At 50.0% G+C, this 18773-nt stretch overlaps 1 protein-coding gene across 1 annotated transcript in view; it reads left to right on the plus strand.

Annotated features, from left to right (window-relative positions):
- The first annotated feature begins 980 nt into the window (after positions 1 to 980).
- Positions 981 to 18773, plus strand: part of ANKRD33B (ankyrin repeat domain 33B) — a 94307-nt gene continuing 76514 nt past the window's right edge. The window contains exon 1 of the mRNA XM_031666089.1: positions 981 to 1334. Coding sequence (XP_031521949.1) covers positions 981 to 1334 — 354 coding nt within the window. The remainder of the gene's footprint in view (positions 1335 to 18773) is intronic.

An 18773-nucleotide genomic window follows, 5' to 3' on the forward strand; every position in this document is an offset into this window, starting at 1 on the left:
GTGGGGTCGGGGAACTCCTCGTCGTCCGTTCCCACCCCGATGCTCCCTGAGGTTCCGGAACACCAGGCTCCCAATCCCAGGGTGTGACCAACCCACAAGCCACGGCAGGCCCGGGTTCTGCGAGACCGGGGGACTCAGGATCGTCCTCCCCTCCCGGCTGGGACTCCCCCCCGGCAGCCGACGGCCCCCAGTTCAGAGTGGCAGCCCCCCCGCAGCGCTCCCCGGGCTCAGGTCCCAGGTGGACGGCTCCGCTCCGGCTCCCGGCTCCTCCGCCCGCCAAGCGCCCCGGGGATTCCCCGGCCTCAAAGCAGCCGCTGCCGGGTGGAGTCCGCCCCAAAGCCCGAGATCCCCCGAAGGGAGAAAACTCGCTCGGCACCTCCGAAGCCGCGGGAGAAACTGGCCCCACCCTGGCGCGGGGGCCCGACGCCCTTGGCGGGGGTAGGCTCCAGGGGTCCGAGGTTCCCGAAGCTGGAGGCCGGCTCCACCCCGGCGTCCCCCCACCGCCACCTCCGCCCCCATCCCGCGGGCCGGCGGAGGGGGGGGCGGGGCGGCTCGTCGCCCGAGACTCGGGTTCGGCTTCTTTAGTGATTGCTTCTGTTTCTCCTGCGCGAGCTGTCCCCAGCTCTGGGGCAACGCTGCCAGGTGCCCCGTCCCGGCGCTAGGGAGAGCGCGTGCCTGGCTCTGAACTCTGGCCAGGAACCGGCCCCGGGGAAGGCCCCGGGTGAAGGCGTGTCCCTGCGCCCCGCCCCGCCCCGCCTCGGAAAGCCCCCGCGGTCCCGCCCACCCCAGGGACTCGCTCAGCCTCCGGAGACTTTTTTCGCTGAGCGCAGCCGCCTGGCGCCGGTTTCCGCCGAGCTGGAGCGCGCGGGCCACGGCTTCCCTGGGGACGCAGAAGCGAGAAGCGGGGACCTCGGCGCGCGCCCCGCGTCCCGCTCTCCTTGCCCGCGCCCCGGCCCCCGGCCCGCGCCCCGGCCGCAGGCATGGTGCTGCTGGCCGGGACCGGGCCGGAGGGCGGCGGGGCGCGCTGCATGACCCCGCCACCGCCGTCCCCACCCCGGGGAGCGCAGGTCGAGGAGGACCCCACTGACTACGAAGAGTTTGAGGACTTCTCGAGTCTGCCCGACACCCGCAGCATCGCCTCGGACGACTCTTTCTACCCTTTCGAGGACGAGGAGGAGCAAGGCGTCGAGAGCGCGGAGAGCGTCCCGGAGGGCGTCCCGGAGGCGGCCACCCTCCTGCGCGCCGCCTGCGCCAACAACGTGGGGCTGCTGCGGACGCTGCTGCGGCGGGGGGTGAGCGTCGAGGAGGCGCAGGAGACTGACCGCAACGGCCGGGTAAGCGGGCGTCCCCGCAGGATTTGAGCACCCCACTGCCCCGCTCCTCTCCTCCCAACCACATCCCCGCGCCTCCCAGGTCCTGGCTCCGGACGGGTCCCTTGGTCACTCAGCCGCCGCCCAGAGCTCCTTTTCGCCGCTGTTTGGGAGCGCGGTGTGTGGGGTGCCCTAGGTGGCCTCCCCGTCCCAGGCTGGGGGACGCGGTGCGGGGAGGAGCAGTTTGCTCTGCCCGCGGTGGCAGCGCGGCAGGAAACGCCAGTCCGGCGTCCTCACCCCATCTCCTTCTCGTTTACCGGCCCCCAGGGACCTCCTGACTGAATTCGCGCTGGCGGCCAGTGCTGCAATCCAGGATTGGCTTTTTGCGGGGTTTCTTCAACCCGGGCCCCTCCTGACCGTTACCTTTCCCCAGGCCCCTGGCAGGGGACCATTCCTTCTCGCCTGCAGGAGACAGCCCCTCCTGCCCAGCGCCCCATTTGTCCCCTGGGCCCCTCGCGCCGCCCTTGTTCTAACACGCTGGGGCTCAGATCGGCTCCTCCAGTCGCAGTGATTAGGAAGCAACAGTTTATTCCCTCGCCAGGACAGCTTGGTCCCCTACCCCACCTCCGCTGAGCCTTGTGGCCCGCGCCGCGACCAGCCAACGTGATCTCTGACTGGTCTGTCCGCACGGTCACCTCCGCGAGCCAGAGACAGCCGGGGCTCCCCAGAGGCAGGGCCCGGGGAGAGCCCCAGAGCCGCGGGGGTAGGGCACTCCGGGAGGGCAGGCGGCGTGGAGGCAGGCACAGGCTATCCATTCGTTATGACCAGACTCAGAGAAAGCAAGAGATGTTTAGAAAAGAAAAGAAAAAGTTGGCTTAAGAAGACCTGAGAAGGACTGACTGGTGGAACACCTTCCACCAAGGAAAGCACTTCAAGGGAAAACTGCAGAGTGACCACGGTGGCCAAGTGCCCATTAGTCTGTGCTCCGTGGGCAAATGGCAGCGTTCTCACCTGATTTTTGTATTTTGTATTTCCCGAGGTACCTTGTATCTGCAGATGCAGCCTAGCACAAATGCAAATGCTTTTGCTCAGGAGCCTGCAGCTGATAGAAAACATGATAGAAAACTTGGGGACCTGGGTGACCTTGTGCCTTTGGTTTATCCTGCAGTGGGTGGGGCAGGTGGTTTGCCCTGACTGTGGTTTGGGCTGGGCTTAGGTGGATGGGAAGCCCTTGAATGTCACTTTCTGCTTGTACTACATTGCCCCCGTGATTCGATTACCTCCACCTGGTCCCTCCCACAGCACGTGGGAATTCAAGAGGAGATTTGGGTGGGGACACAGCCAAACCATATCCCACAGCATTTGAACTTGGAGGAAGGGTCTGCCCTTGTCATGTGTTAGGCAGTGAGATCAGATGTGGGGTCCCCGTGGGTAGCATCCCCTGGAGTCCTGTAATTCCTGCTGCTGTTCCCCTTGCAGTGCCCCCTCCCCCAGCCCCGGCGACAGATGCCCTGGCTGGCATGTGATTAGGGCTTGGAGCCCCTCCCGAAGTCCTAGGGCCTGTTTCTCAAGCTCTACATTTGGTTTAACTGTGAGTTTTCAGGCACAAATGTGTGTATCAGAAACCTTGCTTTCTGGAAGCCGGTATGGGGACCAGCTTTAAAGGAAGCCCCACCAAGCTCATAAAGGAACAGGAGGGGTGGGTCTCTCCTGCTTCCTGGGCAGCCTGGTTGCCTCCAGTGGGCTGGAATGGGCACAGGAGGGGCCTGGCTCGCCCAGTCCCCACTCTAGGGCACTGGGCTCAGCTTTATATAATGTTTCCTTTAGGGGCAAAACGTAAATGTTTGAAAACAGCTGCATTGGAGAAAACTGACAGCAATGTAAACCATCCCCAGGGGCTTGAGCCTAACAGACTGAGTCTCCAGGCCACACAGCAGAGAGGCAGGGGAGGGCTGTGGTATGGGAGGCTAGCTCCAGCCTCCCAGCAGCTCTCTGCCTCAGTTTCCTCATCTGTAAAATAGGGATAACGGCAGCCTCTCCTCCTAGGATGTGAGCATAAAATGGCTTAGTACCGTCCTGGCCCCAGGCCTGTGTTCACCATCTTGTTTCTCATTCACCTGCCTTCTCTTGGCTTGGAAGAGAGCACCTTCCAGTTTTATTTTGTTTTGTTTTTTGTCTTCTGCCAGGCAAGACTTTTTCTCTCTCTGCTTTTCTTCCCCCTTGATGAGAGCAGAAGTGAAGACTTTGTGTCTCTGTGTCACGTAAAATAATGATGTAGGCCCGTACATAGCCTGCTAACTTAGAGACCCCTGGACTCCTTCATCTTTGGATCAGAGGGAGCAGGACCTGTGTTCTGTGCTTTGGGGGGTCAGTGGGGGGAGTGAGGCAGGAGCCTCAAGGCTGTTGATCAGACATCTTCCTGAAAAACAGCTGAAAGAATCAAGGGTGGCAAAGCCCTGATGGCCCCCTCTGTGGTAAATGCAGTGAGTCATTGCTAAAGTTTACCGCAAACCTACTGTGCTCCCGCTAGGTGCTTTAGCAGACTCAAAGCTGAATCCAGCAGTCCCTGCCTTTGAGAGTCCTAGCCTTTTAGTGAGGAAAAGAACTTGCAGAGGAAGAGCAGCTAGCTAAGACCTAGGAAACTGGGAGACAGACTGCTTTTCGCATGATGGTGTCCAGTCTCCCCGACGGCAGCATGGCTCACTCCCTCACTGCCTGCAGGCTCCTGGTTTAAGGGCACCTTCCCTGGGATGCTTTTCTGTTTCCTCTCCAAGCCTACAGAACCTGAAAGCTGAACAAGGGTAATGTAGGCATTCAGACATTGAGGGCTGAAATTATAAATAGGATGATCATTTAGAGAGCAGGTGACATTTGAGTAGAGATGGTATCTAGGGGAAAGAGGAGTTAGACGGAGGGAACAGTGTGTGCAGAGACTCTGGGGTGGGAACCTCGTTGGAGCCTGGTCTCCAAGCTTATCATGATTAGTGATATTGAAAACCTTAAAGAAGGCCGGGACAGCTTTGGTGCAGTGGAGGGGTAATTGCATTAATGACAGAACGACAGCTCACAGGTACAGCCCACAGCCGCCTTTCTAGGAGGAAATGATCTCAAAAGGCATCTAAACTTTTCTGGGACGTGCTTGTTGAGCTCTTCATCTCTGGGCGTTTAAGAAGGGAGCTTTGCCTGAGCTGACAGGCGTTCCATTTGGTCTGGGTAACTAAGGGTCAGATGCGTTTTCTTTAAGAAAGTGCATTCTCTCCTGCCTCCTGAGATTGATAGAATGTTGGATGTGGCTCAGCACACCATTTTCCTTCTAAAATATTTATTGCTCTAAAAGCATTGCATGATTTAATATGCAACATGTAAATATTTGTCAAATAATTGCCCAGAAACATTCAAAGGGTGCTCCTGATCTCGTCCGGATTTATGGTGGTTTTGTTCCTTCTGACTTGAGGCAGTGAAAGCTGCCATAATTCTTTTTCTTAATTCTTCTCTTCCACTTTTTATCACCTGAAGTTCACCTTTTTGGCCTTGGTGGCTCTTGAGATGACAGTGAAAACAAACCAAGTGTGCTGTTTTAATTGTTGCAGAAGGGCCGTTTAAATGTCAGACAGCTCTTGGACTTAATTAGGCCCAAATATGTGTTCAATTTAAAATATTGCACTCCTGTCTTGATGGGATTCTGCTTCTGCATGTTTGTGCTTGTTTGTTTTTGAGGCTGAGTCTTACTCTATCACCCAGGCTGGAGTGCAGTGGCGAAATCTCTGTTCACTGCAACCTCCGCCTCCTGGGTTCAAGTGAATCTCCTGTCTCAGCCTCCCGAGTAGCTGGGACTACAGGTGTGCGCCACCACGCCTGGCTAATTTTTGTATTTTTAGTAGAGATGGGGTTTCACCATGATGGCCAGGCTGGTCTCGAACTCCTGACCTCAAGTGATCCTCTTGCTTGGCCTCTCAGGTTCTGGGATTACAGGTGTGAGCCACCGTGCCTGGCCCGCTTCTGTATATTTAAATTTCCAGGGTCTCTTGGTGACGTTTTCCAAAGTCCCCTCCATTGGTTTGTTTTGTTAGGTCAGCAAAGCCCACATCACACCCAGTGTGGGTGTTTCCCTTTACTCTTGAGGTGCTTAAAATTAAAACTTCATTTTCATAGATTTATAGCTATGATCAGGGCTTTATCTTGAAATGTATGTGAGAAAATTTTATTTTTATTTATTTTTATTTTTTTATATGCTTCAGAAAGATTTATAAGCTTCAGAATCACGTTTCCCCTAAAATGAGACTCCAGTTACTGGAACAGTCCTTCATCTTTACCGGGCCTCGGTGTTCATGGCCTGTGTGTGCACTGAAATGGGCTGATTAGCATAGAAAGTGACTTCTCTGGTTCTTGTTAGTTACCACAGAAAGTTAATTCTGACCTCAGGCCTCTGTATGCTTGCCGAGGGCCTGCAAGCACAAGGGAGAGGTTTGCTTTGCTTTTTAGGAATGTATGTTAGGCTGGGCATGGTGGCTCCTTCCTGTAATCCCAGCACTTTGGGAGGCGGGGGCAGTCAGATCACTTGAGCCTAGGAGTTTGAGAACAGCTTGGGCAATGTGGTGAATGCCCGTCTCTAAAAAAAATACAAAAATTAGCCAGGCATGGTGGTGGACGCCTGTAGTCTCAACTACCAGGGAGGCTGAGGCAGGAGAATCGTTTGAGCCCAGGAGGCGGAGGTTGCAGTGAGTTGAGATTGCACCAGTGCGCCCCAGCCTGGGCGACAGAACAAAACCCGCGTTTGAAAATAAATAAATAAAGGCATGTATGCTAGTGTTTTAGTTGCATCTCCAGATTTTGAACTGTGAGAAAGGGGATGAGGAGGGCGAATTGAGCAGAATGCTAGACCGGGAGTCCGAGGGGCTGGAGTCAGAGGAGGACCCAGCTGAAGTGGGTTTGGCGGCGGGTGGGCGGTTGGGGACACTCTGGGTCTAGCAGCAGTAGAGAGGCCCATGTGTTGTTTGTTTTTGTTTTTTTTTGAGTTGGAGTCTCGCACTATCACCCACTCTAGAGTGCAGTGGTGTGATCTCAGCTCACTGCAACCTCCACCTTCCAGGTCCAAGCGATTCTCCTGCCTCAGCCTCCTGAGTAGCTGGGATTACAGGCACGCACCACCACGTCCGACTAAGTTTTGTGTTTTGAGTAGAGACGCGGTTGCACCATGTTGGCCAGGCTAGTCTCGAATTCCTGAGCTCAAGTGATCCACCCACCTCGGCCTCCCAAAGTGCTGGGATTACAGGCATGAGCCACTGCACCCAGCCCCCATGTGTTTTTGATATAAGAGTGTCAGTCATCTGTGGCCACAATCATGTTGCCTAACAAATAGCTACAACATCTCACGGGTGTTTACAACTGTAAATGTTTTACTGGGGGTGGCCTGGCTTAGCTGACGGAGGCTGGATTTGCTCATTCGTCTGCATTCAACTGGTGGTCAGCTGCGAATGGCAAGACCAAAACAGTCTTAACTGGGAGGACTCATCGTTGCTCCCTTTGGTCTCTCATCCTCCAGCAGGCTGGCTCGGCTTGTTTTCCATGGCAGGGGCAGGGTTCCAGGAGAGCAGGCTGAGCAAATATGGCCTCATGATACTTCAGCTTGGCTGAGGTTCAGTATCACTTCTGCTGAAGCAAGCCGCAAGGCCAAGCCCAGATTCAAGAGAGAGGAAAATAGACTCCTCTCAATGCAAAGTCACATAACAAGAGGTGTGGATAAAGGGAGGGGAAGAATTGTAGCCATTTTTGCAGTTGGTCTGCCAGAATAAGGATGAGACTTTGATAGGGGTTTTCTGATGAGCTCTCCCTCTGGGGCATCTCAGGCTGGACATGTGGTCTGCAGTGTGCTTCTAGCTTTTGAGCTGGGGCTGGGGAGCCGTGGAGTCCCTGGAGGGGAGCTTGAGGTCCGAAGGAGTCAGTAGGGTTTGCAGGAGTTTTCTGACTGATGCAGTGTGGCTGCTTTGTCAGGTATTGCTTCTTCATTTTATTTTATATTGAGATAGAGTCTCACTCTGTTGCCCAGGCTGGAGTACAATGGCATAATCCTAGCTCACTGAGCCTTGACCTCCTGGACACAAATGAACCTCCCACCTCAGCCTACTGAGTAGCTGGGACTACAGGTGCATACCACCATGCCAGGCTAATTTTTATTTATTTTTTGTAGAGACAGGATCTTGCTATGTTGCCCAGGCTGGTCTCAAACTCCTGGCATCAAGCAGTCCTCCTGCCTCGGCCTCCCAAGGTGCTGGGATTACAGGCATGAGCTACCATGCCTGGCCTCCTTTATTCTTTTCAATGAGATTCTTTAACAACATGACCCAAATATCTTTTTTTTGTCAATTAGGACTCATTAAAGAAGAGAAAACAGGCATTGAGTTTAAAAAAAAAATTCTTTGATATAGGTGTGTTTGTGTTTATAATATTGTAATTATTATCATTATTGGTCAGCTGCCAATATGAAAACAAACAGAACAGGTAGAATAACCCATTTCAAGTCTGTACTTACAGTGCTGATTTCCCCCACAGTCTGTGACTTTGCCCCTGATCTTCAGTGTGAAATGGAGAGGGGGCTCTGCTGCATTTAGGTTTCTTGAGTACTTATTTTAAAATCTTACTTGTTTATTTATTTATTTTTTTGAGATGGATCTCACTCTGTTGCCCAGGCTGGAGTGCAGTAGTGCGATCTTGGCCCACTGCAACCTCCACCTCCCAGGCTCAAGCGATTGTCCTGCCTCAGCCTCCTGAGTAGCTGGGATTACAGGCGTGCACCACGACGCCCAGCTAAATTTTGCATTTTGAGTAGAGATGGAGTTTCACCATGTTGGTCAGGCTGGTCTCAAACTCCTGACCTCAGGTGATTCACCCACCTCGGCCTCCCAAAGCGCTGGGATTGCAGGCGTGAGCCACCGCACCTGGCCTCTTGAGTGTTTATTTGAGCCAACAGGTGTCCACACTGGGGCTTGCGCCTGGACCCCAGAGCGTGCTTTTCGTTTCCTAGTCCTGATCTCCAGCTCTGATTTTTTAGATTGAGGAAATATCCATCACCTCAAGGAGTTAATAGTTTTCTGAAATAAATTTAAAAAACAAAATTTGGATAAATTGGAACAACAATGACAAAGTTTAAAAAAATGTGAGTCCAGATTTCTGAGGCGTTTTGTACCTACCAGGTGTCTCCCAGCGATGGTGGTTCCCAGCTTGGACTGTACATTAGAATCATCTGGAAAGGTCTGTAAAAGTCCAAGTGCCCAGGCCACATCTCAGAATTAACTGAGAATCTGAGAGTGAGATAAGACAGCAGTTTTTTTCTTTTTTCTTTTTTTTGAGACGGAGTTTTGTTCTTATTGCCCAGGCTGGAGTGCAATGGTACAATCTTGGCTCACTGCAACCTCCGCCTCCCAGGTTCAAGTGATTTTCCTGCTTCAACCTCCCAAGTAGCTGGGATTGCAGGCACCCGCCACCATATCTGACCAATTTTTGTATTTTTAGTAGAGATGGGGTTTTACCATGTTGGCCAGGCTGGTCTCAAACTCCTGACCTCAGATGATCCACCCACCTCCGCCTCCCAAAGTGCTGGGATTACAGGCATGAGCCACCACGCCCGGCCAGGACATCCGTATTTTCTAAAGCTCCCAGAGTCAGTTCAGTGTGCAGCCAACATTGACAACCACTGGTGCAGACTCCTGAACTCAAAGTGGGGTCCTCAGACCCGGAGCAGGGGGTTCCCTGCTGGGGAACTTGTTAGGCGTACAGAATCCCAGCCCTCCCGACCAAGACCTGCTGAGTCAGGGCCTACTTTTCAGCAAAACCTGCCAGGGGCTTTGGAGGCAATGGAGCCTTTGAGAAGCCTTAGCACAGAGCATCTCATTCCACTCTCGGAGCGCTGAGATGTGGACGTGGGTGTCTGTGGTGAATGGATGAAGTCACAGGTTCAGGGAGGTACCATAGGCGCTCCCGTGGTGGAACCAGGAGGCAGTTCCAGTGCAATCTGAGTCTGAAACTTAGCATCCCCACAACACATGGCTTCACCTACTGCCCGTGCCACAGCATTAGTGACAGGCAGCCCGGTCTGGGCCTGTTCCCCAAGTGGACACTGGAATGCGACTTCTATCTTTCCTTGTCTCAGAAAAAGTCTGCCACTGTGAATGCACTTAACACCGTTCACTGGGCACCTCTGCTGAGCACAGGCTGACATGGTTATGCCTGCTTCTTCCTGGGCCTCCCTGTCTGTGCCTCTCCCAGCTGGAATGTCCCTTGCCAGAGGTATGGGTCCTAATTCAAGAGCCAGGTAAGCATCCCAGAGACAGAGGCCAGAGGGAAATGCTTCATTCTTCATTCCCGTGTGATCAGAGGCCTGCTTCTGATCTGAGTTTCATCAGACCCAACACAAATATGCCTCTGGAAGCATACATCGTTGTTTCTCCGTTTCTTTGAAATTGCTCTCAAATCCCACCACTCCAACCCAATCAGTTGCCACTGAGCCAGCTGTGACATGGGATTTCACTTCTACCTCAATTTCTGTATCTCTGAGTTAGTAGAAATAAGTAAAATCCACCTTCAGCTGTCCTTTAAATTCAGGGACATCATTTAAAAATAATCTCTTCCAGCTGGGCGTGGTGGCTCACCCCTGTAATCCCAGCACTTTGGGAGGCTGAGGTGGGCAGATCATGAGGTCAGGAGATTGAGACCATCCTGACTAACATGGTGAAACCCCGTCTTTATTCAAAAATACAAAAAATTAGCTGGGTGTGGTGGCAAACTCCTGTATTCCCAACTACTTGGGAGGCTGAGGCAGGAGAATCACTTGAACCTGGGAGGCAGAGGTTGCAGTGATCCGAGATCGCGCCACTGCACTCCAGCCTGGGCAACAGAGTGAGACTACATCTCAAAAAACAAACAAACAAACAAAAACAAAACGAACAAACAAAAAAACTCTTCCAATTCTTTTATGGACATACATACTGTATTAGTCTATTTTCATACTGCTATAAAGAAATAAAGAACTGCCCGGAACTGGGCAATTTATAAGAGGTTTAATTGACTCACAGTTCTGCATGGCTGGGGAGGCCCCAGGGAACTTACAATCATGGCAAAAGGCGAAGGGGAAGCAAGGCGTGTCTTACTACATGGCGTCATGAGAGAGAGAGAGAGAGAGCGAGGGGGGAAGTGCCACATTAAAACCATCAGATCTTGTGAGAACTCACTATCATGAGAACAGCAAGGGGGAAATCCACCCCCAAGATCCAATGACCTCCCACCAGGCCCCTCCTCTGACATGTGGGGATTACAGTTTGAGATGGGATTTGCGTGGGGACACAGGGAAACCATATCACATACTTAATTACATCAAGGACTCCTGACACCCTGCTTTATCTTAAACTCTGACATCATCAGATCTACAAACAGGTAACACCATCATACCCCTCCATTCCCCGTCACGACTAAAAGGGGCATCTTCTCAGTCACGCTCTTCAGGTCTGTGTGACAGCCATCAACTCCTTCCTTACCCATGGGCTCTTTTACACACACACAAACATGGGTGAGCATGTGAATACACACACATACACACATATCATGCACCGGCTGTCTAAAAGAGTGCCACCTTTTGTGAACGAAGCATATTTTCTTTGTTCACATATTTTAATAACTTTTCTACACCCGTATTTCTTTTAATTAAAAGGATTTATGTATTCTTTTATATATGGAATTGTCTTGACTTAATTTGGAGAAAAATTTCACATGGTTATGATTTAGAATTATTAGCCCAGTAGTCTGTAAAGCCAAGCTCAAGAAAATGCAAAAAAGTGGTGTCATAAACACCATATTCTCTGAATTTGGTTAATTTCTTTTTTTCTAAATCTAACACAATTGTAAACTCCTAGGTAAAAAGGGAAACCATAATATAAATTAGAGCTGAAAAGTAATAAAAATACTACATATCAAAATTTGTGGGGAAAAGCAAAAGTGATATCTTGAAGGAAAATTATAGGTAGAATAAAACTAAAGGAAGAAAATAATCAAATGAAAAGCAGAAATTGATGAAACGATGAAGATTATAGATCCAGGACAAAAGCTGATTCTCTGAAACTAATAATAAAATAGATATTTTTGACAATAGTTGTCATAAAAAAGAGAAATAGCACAAATTTGAAAATACAGGATAACAGATTATAGCACAGTTATAACAAAGATTACAAAGAGATCCTATAAGAATGTCATCCTATTACATTTTAAAACTGGCCAGGTGCAGTGGCTCACGCCTGTAATCCCAGCGCTTTGGGAGGCTGAAGCAGGAGAGTTGCTTAAGGCCAGGTGCTCAAGACCAGCGTGGGCAACATAGCAAGACTCTGTCGCTACCAAAAAAAAAAAAAAAAAAAAAAATTAAAAATTAGTCAGGTGTGGTGGCATATGCCTGTTGTCTCAGCTACTGGGAAGGCTGAGGTGGGAGGATCACTTGAGCCCAGGAATTCAAGGCTGAGGATGAGCTAGGATGGTGCCACTGCACTCAGCCTGGATGACACAATGAAACCCTGTTTCCAAGAAACAAACAAACAAACAATTCTCACTTAAGAGTCTTGCTGGCGGGCCAGGCGCGGTGGCTCACACCTGTAATCCCAATACTTTGGGAGGCCGAGGTGGGCAGATCATGAGGTCAAGAGATCAAGACCATCCTGGCCAACGTGGTGAAACCCCATCTCTACTAAAAATACAAAAATTAGCTGGATGTGGTGGTGCGTGCTTATAATCCCAGCTACTAAGGAGGCTGAGGCAGGGCAGGAGAATCGCTTGAACCCGTGAGGTGGGGCTTGCAGTGAGCGGAGATCGCGCCACTGCACTCCAGCCTGGTGACAGAGCGAGACTCCGTCTCAAAAAAAAAAAAAAAAAAAAAGGTCTTGCTGGATTTATTACTCCTTCCCCGTAGTCCTAATTCTGTGCCATTGTTGGGCCTTACCTTTCTGAATAAGTAAACAGAGCCTGGCAAATGAAACCAGTTTTCTGTCCTTTAGAGCTAAAGCTAAGGGTAAATGTGACAGAGTCCCCTATTTAAGTTGGAGAGCTTCCTGTAGCTTTCCAGAGTATGGCTGACACCATCTCCAGAGACCTTCTGCTGCACATTCAAGCACTTCCAGGCCACTCTGCTTCCCTTCACAGGGACACTGACTTACTCTTGCTGATTTAAAAATAAAGGAAGGACAGGGAATTATAGGGAGTGGAAAGAGCCAGTCTCAGAAGGTTATATGCTGTGTGCTTCCACTGACATCACAGTCTTGAAATAATGCTGTTGTGGAGATGGAGAACTGATCAGAGGCTGCTGGGGCCGAGGGTGGGGAGGGGAAAAGTGTTACCATAAAGGGGTAGCTGGAGGGGGCCTTTCAGTGCTGGAGCCGTTCTGTGCCTTGATTGTGGTGGTTACAGGAAGCTACGTGCATAGACGGACGTATACACACACATACACACGCACGATTGTATGCATACAGGTGCAATCTGAATAAGCTGCTTGGATTGCAGCAATGTCAAGTTCATGGCATTGTTATTATATGGTAATTGTGCAAGATGCTACCTTTGGGGAAGACAGGTGAAGGGTACAAGTTCTTGTGGGGCTGTAACTATTTCAAAATAAAAAGTTGAATGAGCGTGAAAGGCTGCACACATGACCTTTTTTCTGTAGCCTTGCTTCCATCAATCAAATTTTGGACATGAAAGAGGGGTCAGACCTAGTTGTTAATAGGTGGGAAGAGAACTCCCTGGAAATATTGGGTGACAGAACCTGGCTACCTTCACTGTGGCTCATGGGCCAGCAGCATTGGCATCGCCTGGGAGCATCTACCAAATGCAGGATCTCAGGCCCCTGAGAATCTGCATTTTCAGGTCCTGAGACAATTTGCACATACATTTAAGTTTCAGGAGCCCTAGAACTTTTCTTAGAGTAGAAATCCAGTTTGCTGGTTACATGATCCTGGACAAGTCCCGTGATCTTTTGATCTTCAGGTTTAGATCCCCATCTAGAAATTGGGAGGCTTACTATGAAGGTAATAACACCTCCTAGAGGTTCTAGGCAGAATTAACGAGTAAGTTATAGAAAACGTGCTTGTGCCATAATAGACACCCAGTAAACAGAGCTGTTGTTTCTAGGGGCGAATGAATCTCCAGATGGTTTTCCAGTACTGCTAGTTCCATTTTAGCCAAGGGGAAAAGTGGAAGCAAAGTGAATGTTTAACCAAAGAGGAGTAGTTAAGAAAATAGCACATCCACATGGTGAGGCCTCTTTTGTAACTGTTAAAAGTGGCAGCCAGTGCCATGGGGAGAAGCCCAGAAGGGAGCAGAGGAGGGTGCTGGGGCTTCTGGTGCATCTTGTGGGCACCTCTGATGACGCGAGGGTAGAGCCTGAGACGCTGGCCCAGGAAATGGAACAGAAGCCTATCGCGAGTGGGAGGAGATTCGGAAGTGGCATGAGGAGAGCTTTTCAAGGAGGGGGAAGAAGCTCGTGCCGGGGATGGTCACAAGCCTTTCCCTTTTCTTTCTTTTTTTTTTCTTTTGAGATGGAGTTTCGCTCTTTTTGCCCAGGCTGGAGTGGTGCAATGGCGCAATCTCGGCTCACTGCAACCTTTGCCTCCAGGGCTCAAGCAATTCTCCTGCCTCAGCCTCCCGAGTAGCTGGGATTACAGGCACCCACCACCACACCCGGCTAAGTTTTGTATTTTTAGTAGAAACGGGGTTTCACCATGTTGGCCAGGCATGTCTTGAACTCCTGACCTCAAGTGATCCACCCACCTCCGCCTTCCATAGTGCTGGGATTACAGGTGTGAGCCACCATGCCTGGCCGCCTTTCTCTTTTCTTCAGCATTTCCCTTGAGTACCAGTTACTGCAAAGACCCCTGGAGTCGGGGTCCATCCTGGGTCTTGCAGGGACTGATTCTGTCTGGTGTTGGGCTATGCACAGGTGACTGTGGTGGATTCCCGGGTTCTCCCCACATCTGCTTCCATTGAATGCTGTCAAGGTAGCCATCCAAAGGGCCTGGTCCTCTCCATGTGTAGCGGGAGGGTCAGTCTGCATCATTTCCTTCTAGACCTTACAGCTTTTGCATTTTAAAACTCGAGGGACAATAGTCATCTCCTAAAAATAGCAGCAGTGACATAGCTCCGCAGTCAGTTTTGCTGGCACTGGGAATTCAGCTTTTTGTCTCTGGTGTTAGATAATGGGCAGGTTTCTAGGAAATGAATTCCATGTAGAGCCGGGTTCAGTTGACCTCACTGGAGACCTTGACCCCACCTTGCGGCACCGTGGGGTCCTTCAGTCATCTCCCTGCTGACTTCCATGCTTTGGAGGGTCCAGGTCTTTAGGGGACGTGTTTCCTTGGGAGTGCAAAGGCCCTAGACACATAAGAGTCATGTTTTGGGAAGCTGGCACGGCCTGGGATGGGCCCTCAGGAGTGAGGGAAGGGGCAGTGCCTTGTTACCTGCATGTCCTCTGTTGAAGAGTGAACTGCACCAGGCCATCTCTGAGGCTCTTTCACACACTGTGATGGGTGGAAGGCCACTTCCAGCTGCAAGTACAGGTCCTGTAGGCAGTCAGCTCATTCTGGTTTGCCTGGGACTTTCCTGTTTTTTGTTTTTAGCACTGAAAATCCTGCATCCTGGGAAACCCCTCTGTCCCCAGGGAACTGGGATAGTTAGTCACCCTGCCTATGAACAAGGCCACCCTTAGGCTGAGGCTGCACACAGAGTGCTGCCTAAGAGAAGCTGAAGCACCCACCAACCACAGAATTTCTCCTTTAGCACTATCTGGCCCCTGACTTGGAGGAAAGCAGCGTGTGAAGTTACATTATATGGAAGGAAGCATTGGACTAAACTTAGTCCCTTATACTGCGTTCTTTTATCACACAAGAAAGCCATCACCCAGCCAGGGGCAGGGCCCACACGGGGACACAGAAGAGATAGATCTTCTTGGGAGGATTTTGGGAGATAGGAGAGCCCTTGATCAGAGAGGGCCCATGGGGTGGAGGGTGGGACTGAAATGGAGCTGGGGAAAAGTAGATTAAGTACATTTCTTGAAAAAATTCGGTTACTTAAGAGATGCTAGAGAATCTACGGTCCATTTCTGTTTAATAGAAATCATCATTTTTAAATTTTATCAAGTGTGAACAAATTTGAACCATTGGGTTTGTTTATGAGGCACAAGTGTTTTGAGTTAATTTTGAAAAAAACCCAAACCTATCTCATTTGTTAGAGACAGTGACTTACAGTGACTCTACTAATAATTTTATTGGGTCTAAGAATATTTAAGATACTCTTGGCTGGGCGCAGTGGCTCATGCCTCCAATCCCCCAGCGCTTTGAGGGGCTGAGGTGGGTGGATTGCCTGAGCCCAGGAGTTCAATACCAGGCTGGGCAACATGGCAAAACCCCATCTCTACAAAAAAAATACAAAAGTTTTCTGGTCATGTGGCATGCATCTGTAATCCCAGTCGCACAGGAGGCTGAGGCTGGAAAGTCACCTGAGCCCAGGAAGTCAAGGCTGCAGTGAGTGGTGATCGCGCCACTGCACTGTAGTCTGGGCAAGGGAAGTGATACTGTGTCTCAAAAAAGAAAACGAAAAAAAAAAAGATACTCTCCTTTTTAAAAAATTCCCTTGTTTTAATCTGGCAGAGGGACCTTGAAAATACTTAAATACTCGTATCATTCTTACGGATTGGTTTGGGTGTGTGAGTTCTAACATAGACAGGAAGGCTATGTTTCCTATCAGTAAAATCCAAGAAGACTGCGAGTAATGTTTTTTTTTTTTTGGAAAAGAATAGATTTTCCTGAACTTTATTAAAACACAATATCATGTGTTGAAGGGATAATTTTGAAATTCTGTATTTTGAGTGTCTTTCCACTTGCAGAAGAGGTATGTAGTTTTTAAAATTTCTGAATATAACTACTTGTGCATGACTTTGAAAAAGTCACTTTCACTCAAAAAATGCCAGGGTCTTTATCTGGAAAATTAATCGATGCTCAAATAGATTATCTCTAGCTCTAAAAATTGATGGAATTCTATCTTATGATTAAAAAAATTAAATGATTAGAATTAAATGATTAAAATAAAGTCGTCACGGGATGACTAGGAACAGAAATTTTTTTTTAAAGAAACCTAATGGAAAAGGTCAAAGTAATGGGAAATCCCCAAAAAGCATAATAAAAGGAAGTAATTTGAAAGGCAAAGTGAAGAAAGAGGAACCTTTCAAATAACAGCTGTATTGATACAGAATTCACATACCATACAATTCAACCGTTTAATGTCTACCAATCAGTGGTTTTTAGCATGTTCACAGAATTGTGCAATTGTCCCCACAGTTAATTTCAGAACGTTTTCATCAATTCAGAAAGAACCGCATACCTAGGTTTTACCCTCTATTCCCCACCCTCTCCAGCCCTAAGCAACCATTAGTCTACTTTGTGTGCCTATTTACATGACTTATGGGAGGATTTTTATGAAAGAACCAGATCCTTATAACTTTATGTTACCCTGTCTTGATATTTTCCTCAGTAAGAGAGTAGGGCATTCACTCTACCCCCAGGAGTGGCTGCCACATGCAAGACATATGCGGGTTCTACCTGTCAGTGTCTCACCATAAATTACCTGTCAATTACAGTGGAGGATGAGGGGCTGAGTCTTTTCAAGTAGGCAAAGCCCTAAGTCTGACTCATTCTGTGTTGAGCATCGGGCCACGCTGTCCGTTCATTCATCTCTAGTTGGTTCGCTGACCTGTCGCTGCAGAGGTCCTCAGGGTGTGGTCCCCACCCAACCTCACTTGGGACCTTACCTTAGACCCCTTGCTGGGGCAGGGTCAGCATCACTGTTGAGCAAACCCTCCAGCGGATTCTGTTGCCTGCTCACCTTTGAGCACCATGGATGGACTGCTTTCAGGACATCGTCTATTTTGATGTTTCTTACCCCCTCCACCCCCGGCCCTGCCGCCCCTACCCCACCACCCTTCAGGTTTTCTCTCCTGCTTTCTTTTCTGAAGAGAAGGTTGCGATTGGTTTCTCTGGGTCTTGTCTGTTCCCTTCCTCTCTTTTCTTTCTTTTCTTGCTCCTGCTTCCCGTTTGGGGTGGGGGAACTCTGTGGAGAGTAGGCCATTTGGGTTTGCCCTTGGTGGGGTGTCCAGACTTGCCCCTGGATCAGGTCTTGTCAGTGGCTTCCTCCCACCACCTCCTCCATCCTTCCCTCTCTGCTGGTTCTTTCGCTCCTTTTCATGAACATATTTAGATCCCTCCTGTCATAAAAACAGAACCAACCCAAAACCCCAAACTCACTTGGCAGTGGGTTGGGCTCCGGCAGGTCCTCTAAATCTTCTGCTTCCCAAGGCCAAAGGGCTGCCAGTTGGTGGGTCCTGAGTCCTCATCCTGCCTCCAGCCTTGGGGTGGACTGGTTCTGCCCTTGCCAGCCCAGGGCTTCTGCCTTCTCAGGCTGCTTCTCCACAGCATATGTTGGCTTTATTGGTGGGTGTCATGAAAGCATCTGTGCCTGGGGCCTGGCCCTACCCCTTGAGTCCTGATTTCTTCCCCATCCAACCCACTGAGACTTCTCATGACCTTGCCAGGGCTGCCTCCTCCTCCCCAAGCGTTTTGGGCACTATTGTCAGAATTGGAACATGATGACAAACCTGCTTTGGGGGCTGGGATGCCAGGGCAGAGTCTCAGATTCCCTTGGCCCCTTGCCTCTCAACCAGGTGTCAGGTGTCCTAGGTGTGAGCAGCCTGTTCGAGATGCACAGTGGCCCGGTGCTCTGGGCTCGCCTACACTGTAGCTCCTGGGAACTGCTCTGCATCTGGGATCCTGACACCACAGCCTCCACCCTGGACCCGGGAGCCTCTTTTTGCTTCTTTACACTGCTCATTTTTGGTCTCCTCTGGACGGTCTGGTTTCCCTTCCTTTGTTCCATGAGGTGCTTTTCACGGGCTGGCCTATTTACTCCCTGTCATGGTTAGTTTTATGAGTCAGCTGGGCTAGGCCACAGTACCCAGGTATTCAGTCAAACACTGGTCTAGGTGTTCTGTGCAGGTATTTTGTAGCTATAGTTAACATCTACAATTAGTTGACTTTAAGTCAAGGAGGTTACTCTCTATAATTTGGGTGGACCTCATTCAATCCATTGAATAAAAACAGGATTCTTGGAGTAGAAAAATTCTGCCTCAAAGCAGAAACTCCTGCCTGAGTTTCCAGCCTGCCTTCCTGCCTGCCCTGTAGATTTTGGACTTGCCAGCCCCCACAATCCCATGAGCCAATTTCTTAAAATAAATCTCTTTATGTCTGTGTCTCCTCTTGGTTCTGTCGCTCTGGAGAGCCCTGACTGATGCATTCCCGTAGGAACACTGTCTGCTGGCAGAGCCTCCGCAGGCTCACGCAGCTGGTGCCAGCTCTCAGCCCTGGACCACTTTCCTAAGAGTCACATGTGCATTCA

The sequence above is a fragment of the Papio anubis genome, chromosome 5 (genome assembly GCF_008728515.1).
Source record: "Papio anubis isolate 15944 chromosome 5, Panubis1.0, whole genome shotgun sequence".
Lineage (NCBI taxonomy): Eukaryota > Metazoa > Chordata > Mammalia > Primates > Cercopithecidae > Papio > Papio anubis.